Source organism: Arachis stenosperma, chromosome 5, assembly GCF_014773155.1.
Source record: "Arachis stenosperma cultivar V10309 chromosome 5, arast.V10309.gnm1.PFL2, whole genome shotgun sequence".
In the NCBI taxonomy this organism is placed as follows: domain Eukaryota; kingdom Viridiplantae; phylum Streptophyta; class Magnoliopsida; order Fabales; family Fabaceae; genus Arachis; species Arachis stenosperma.
The window spans coordinates 136010261-136016544 of NC_080381.1; the positions used below are offsets into that span (position 1 = coordinate 136010261).

The following is a 6284-nucleotide window of genomic DNA, read 5'->3' on the forward strand; positions in this document are numbered from 1 at the left end:
CAAATAATACCATGGTGAGTGGATATTGTTCACACAAGGATTAAAGGATTGAACAAGCAACTTTTAATTGAATCTTCTAATTAGATCGCCCAAACTTTTGCAAGAGAAAGGATGTGAATCTTGAAATAACAAAGAACAGTAAAGGAGAGTGTTTGGTGTGAATGAATGTTATATGAAACAAAAATAGAGAAATAAACAGTGAATAAAGATGTTAAAGACTTCAGAGATATTTAACTTTCAAAAAAAAAATTCTCATGTTTATTTACTTTGATTTATGCAAAAATACATTTACGACTAATCGTATATAATCAAATTCCAATTCTTTAACAATTCAATTTCTCTTTAACTTATTTAATCGCCAATTTCTTATTTAATTAATTAAGAAAAAGAGGTTAAGCACAATTCCGATTTAACGCCACACAACTTTCAAAATACTATTCCTAGCCAAGTTAAAAAATTATGAGAAAGAGTTTCAAGTTAATCCCGATATTTTTCAAAACAGAATTTTTGAATATTTTCTAATACTTATAACCATTAAGATGGAGAACGAAACTCAATTTTTGAATAATTATAAATGCATTAATCAACATAAAAGAAACAATCACATTACCAATCCATGAAAATTAAACAGAGCTCCCAACCCTTAACAAAAGAGAATTAATCCTAACTCAACAAAATCTACTTACATAATGTGCGCGTGAAATCACGCCGTTTTTCTTCGCTTTCCTCATCCAACATTTGTATCCCGTGTTCCTCCTCCTCCTCCTTCTTCTCCTTCTTCTTTGTGTTCCTCTACCATTTTCTTCGCGTTCCTTTTTTTGGCGTATTTTATTCTCATTGTTGTTCTTTTTATTGCTGTTGTTGTTGTTGCATTTTTTTCTCCACCTTTTTCTATTGATTTTATAATATTATGTATTTTTTTCTTCTTTGTTTGTTTTTTTCTTTCCAAGAAGAATTATAAAAAAATAAAATAAGAAGATGAAAAAGAAGCAGCAGCAGAAGATGAGGGGGAGGAAGAGAAAAAATTTTGAATTATGCAGAACTTATCAGAATACAAATACACCGAAAGTTTTCTAAAATACACTAAAACAAGAATGGAATAGATTCATCACAATAATAATTTAGATTTAGAACTCTTGTATCGAAATTTTGCTACAAATGCACAAAATATTTCTTTTAATGCATTTTTCTTTTTCTTTTTCCTTTATTTCTTTCTTTTTTTAGTTGAATGAATGTAAGTTCGTCATCTTCCAAGTAATTTTGCAGCATTATGTGTTTCTTTTTTTTCTTTATTTGATTTTTTTTTGTTTTTATTCTTGTTAAGAGAGTAAAACAAGAAAAAATTTGAGAAGGTAAAACAAGAAAGAAAAGATGAATAAAAAAAGATGATGATGATGATAATGATGATGAAAAAGAAGAAGAAGCAGTAGCACAAGATGAGGAGGAGGAAAAAAAAGAGTTTTGAATTATGCAGAACTTATCAGAATACAAATACATTAAAATTTCTTGACAATAACACATAAATTTCTTAGTTTTTACACCGAAATGTTACTACAAATACACAGAAATATTTTTTTTAATGATTATGACACACAAATTAAATTTGAAAACAACACACAAAAATAACTAAATTATCAACAAAAACATATCCAAATCAATTTTGGATCGGATGTGATTGCAGAAACCTTTTTCGATCGACATCACGCACGTGGTAAGGAACTATCCATGCCTGCAAAATGAGTATTGAGTTCTTCTAGGGATTTGAGCTTGGAAAAGTTGGTATCCGTTATGAAGGTTTTTCAAGTATTTTTAGTCTACTACTAAAATTTTGGCAAATACATTAAAAATAAAAAAGATTTTTTAAATTGAAAAAAAATATTTTTCTAATAACTTAATTTCACCCAAATAAATTTCTAATATAGTTAAATGTCTTTACTTTTAAAAATATTATATGCATAAAAAGCTCAACCATTAAATTAATTACTATATATTTATATTTAAATAATTTTATAATTTAATTTATTTTTAATATTTATTTTATATTTTAACATATATTTTATATAAATTAAAATTTGGTGACTGATTTATTTTTACATATGTCTAGTATTATTAATATCTTTATACTTATATTCCGTTTAAATTAGATCCAACTTTATATATTCTTTTGACTTTATTGTAAATATGTCTTGACATAATGATTAAATTTGTCATATTATATGAGATAATTTTTCTTTAGAAGGAGCACTAGGAATTTTTCTTGAAAGAACCAAACCACATTATAGAACAATAAGCGTTCCTAGAACCTCCTTACTATAAAAAGCGGACGCCATGACAGAAGTAACCCCATCATATCATAATTCATATTCATAGTTTCAAAAACACAATTAAATTGAGTCCAAAAAAATGAGTAGCAATAACGATCTAAACCATAGTTTGATCCTAACGGTGTTGCTACTCATAGCATTTGCAACGAAGAGTGAGGAATCAAAACAGATTCCAGCACTGTATGTGTTCGGTGATTCACTTGTTGACAGTGGTAACAACCACTATGTGCCAGGAGAGGATCCGCAAAATTACTTTCCTTATGGCATAGATTTCGGCACACCCACTGGTCGCTGCACTAATGGCAAAACTGTTGCTGATTTCCTTGGTGAGAAACTATATAAAGAAGGATTATGATTACTATTTCTTTACATTTATTTCACTCTTGAGTCTTGAATCTAGATATAGTTACATCATTTTTGTGATTCAATTGTTTTCTTTTTAATTTTTGCAGCTATATACCTTGGTCTGCCTTTTGCCCCTGCGTACTTGGGACTTTCAAACAGAGTCATAACTACAGGCATAAATTACGCATCGGCGGGTTCTGGAATTTTGCCAGACACCAATAATGTTAGTGTCTCGTATTCTCACACCTCTACTTCAAAATTTCATTAGCTAAAAGATTACTTCTTTTTTTTTTTACTTATTTTAAAAAACAAACGAATTTATGATACCGTATACTATTTGTGCTTGCTTTAATTAGAAAACTTCATTTATAATGGACGAACAAATAAGGGGATTCGAGAGGACAGTTAAGGAGATTTTGCCAAAGGGGTTAGGTGAAGAAGCAGTGGAGAAGCATGTATCTGAATCCTTGTTTTTGGTATCTTCAGGTGTGAATGATCACTTCAAAAACAAAACGTTTCGTGGTAGTAGGAAATTTGCTTCCTACCTCATAAATGAATTCAAAATACGCTTGCAGGTAGGTCACATTTATTTACATATACAATTAACGAGTACATTATTTCACAAACTGATAAAAGTAACACATTTATTCCTAAGATTTTGCTCAGAAGAATTTCATATATATCCAGCTAACGTTAGAAAAAAAATAATTTAAAGTTATTTTATTTAATTTATCATCTATGATTTTTTATATATAATATCTATAATTATATATTTATTATAGTTAATATTATATAATTATTTCAGGCTTTCAGCAATGGTTAAAAAATGCAAAATAAGATATATGACTACAAAATAAAATAATTTAGACTGTATTAAACTGATTTTTTTATTATCTTTTAAATATTTTTGTATATATATACCTTGTTTCCACGAAAACATATTATGTTAATTTCTTTATATTCAGCCAATTGAACTTAGTTTGAATCTCAATTCTCTTCCTCTTACACACATGCTGCATGTCTCTTGGGTGTTATTATGGAATATTTTGACTTTTTTACATCAAATAATACAATAATCGAAGAAAAACAAAAAAGCATGACGTTCCTTTCACCTTTTCATTTATTATTATTATTGTTTATTTGTTTTTGACAGATACTTCATAGCCTAGGAGCAAGAAAATTCTTTGTGAACAATGTTCCTCCAGCAGGGTGCTTTCCATCAATATCTCTGCACTCAAAACCAATAGGAAAGTGTAGTGAGAAGATGAACAAACGGATCTCCTTTTACAATAAGAAATTGCTTATTTTACTCCATGAATTGCAGACTCAGCTTCCGGGTTTTACCTTTGTCCATTCAGATCTCAACAAGAGCATCATGGAGATAAGACAAAACCCACATAAATATGGTAATAAGAACAAAGTCACATGTCTTTTGTTTTCCCTTTTTAGAAAATATTCTTTGGTTTTCTTTCAATTTTTGCTTAAGTTTTGTTTGGTAATGAACTGTTGTTATTCTGTTTTAAAATCTAAGACGTTTTAGATTTTTACAAATATAAAATTTTTATTTTTATTTAAATGAGTGGGTATTTGATATTTTTATTTCAAGTTAAAAAATAAAAATGATTATATAAAACACTATATTATATTCCTCGATTATTATATTTTTTAATCAAAGAGTTATTGCATTTATTGATATTAGATTATTTTGAAATTAAGAATGTAGGCTTAGAAATGCGCATATAATAAAACAACAAAAATATTATTTGTACATTAAAATCGACTACTAAAATCAACTTAAAACTTAAAAACTAAAGTTTTAGAGTTAGATTTCTATTTATAAATTTTTTTTATTTCCTTAAAAAATCAGAGGGTAAGATTTATATAAAATAAAAAATCTTACTCTCAGATTTGTAATTATAAATCTTTTATTTTTTTAAAATCATAAATTTTATCCTTTGATTTATGAACTTGAATTTTTAAAAATGTTATAATATATAAATCTGATCCACCAATTTCATTCTTCTCTTCTCTCCTCAATAAATCTGATTGTCCAATTTGCTCAATAACAATTTATAAAAAATTAATTCTATATTAAAGAGAAACATCAACTCTTTCTATAATAATATATTACACACTAATTTTCTCCACATCAACAAAATTCAGCACTCTTATTTTATAGTTTTTATGGTGGATCTTATTATGTATAAAAAATTTGAAAAACACAAATTTACAATTTTATTTTATAGATAACACCAAAGAAATTTGATAGGTCAAATAATGAAAAGTAAAAACATCTAGAATAAAAGAGGTGGCCACTTCTTAAATTTGGTTTATGTTCATATATAAGAAGGAAACATTTCAAGTATTTTAGCTTTTAAGGTGTTTTGATAATTTTGTCTATTAATTTTAATTATAAAATTTATATATAATTAAAATCAATAACTAAAAAGGGAGTGCTGATAAACAATGACCATTTTGAACAACATAAACAACCACCAATCAAATAAAAATACACTACACTTTAATTTAATACTACTAATTAAATTTAAAATTAATTTACTCTTTTAACCCTATTATCGATACACTTGTAAAATATACATGATGGGACTCAAATATGACGGATGCACTTGATTATAACTTGTGCAGGGATCGTAGAAGCAACCAAACCATGTTGCCCTCGAAGCATCAATGGTGATCTGGCATGCCATTCATGTAGTGATTTTTGTGCAAACAGAAACACATATATTTTCTTTGATGACCATCCAACCGAGAGAGCCAACCAAATATATGCAACAAAGTGCTTCATTGACCATGCTATCTGCACTCCTCGCATAAACATCAGACACTTTCTATAAATTTTATTTTCTTAAATAAATCAGGTACCTCTAAGCTAACGTCTAAGCTCTGAATCAATCTTACGATGTTAGTGTTTTGAATCTGGTTATTAAATTGGATGGACGTTTTATATCCAAAAAGAGTGACTTTGTTTATTGTACTTGATGCAACTTATTAGTAATAATAATAATATTGTAATCAGTTTCAATTATTATAAATTTATAAAAGGTATAATTCAAAAGAAAATATTTGATTGACAAAAAATTTATATAAAGTATAAAATTAAAAGTAAATTTCGAATATTAAAGATAAAATTAAATCAAATTAAATATTAAGAGTATTTTTAAATTTTTTTAAAATATTAGAAATAAAAACATAGTTTATCCAATTTATAATTACATGTTTAGTTGTTCAATTATCATTTTTGTTTACCATAATTTAATATCAACACTGCATTTTAGACCCAAATACTATTAAAGATCCTACCACCCCAAGAAAATAGTTAATTAACGATAGATTTAATAATCGATTTTTCACCCTTTTCGATTGACAGATTTTTAGGTTACTGGCAAATTCCACGTACAAGTAAAGCCATTGTTGGTAATATTTTGTCCACAGACTTTTGTATCAATAAATTAAAGAAAAGTATAGAAAAACAATCCCGGTAAACATAAGTCAATTTTATTATAATTTAAATTTTATAAATAAATAAAAATTTAAAAATTAAAATTTAAAATTAAAAAAAATCTTTTATATTTATCCTAATCACATTTGTAATAT

The 6284-nt window shown here is 26.7% G+C and overlaps 1 protein-coding gene across 1 annotated transcript; it reads left to right on the forward strand.

Moving 5' to 3' along the window:
• The first annotated feature begins 2277 nt into the window (after positions 1 to 2277).
• On the forward strand, positions 2278 to 5655 carry LOC130982945 (GDSL esterase/lipase At2g03980-like). Its single transcript, XM_057907096.1, has 5 exons — positions 2278 to 2650; positions 2777 to 2892; positions 3026 to 3244; positions 3823 to 4075; positions 5316 to 5655. The coding sequence occupies exons 1-5, from the start codon at positions 2404 to 2406 to the stop codon at positions 5522 to 5524; spliced, it is 1044 nt and encodes a 347-aa protein (XP_057763079.1). The 5' UTR covers positions 2278 to 2403; the 3' UTR covers positions 5525 to 5655.
• The last annotated feature ends 629 nt before the right edge of the window (positions 5656 to 6284 follow it).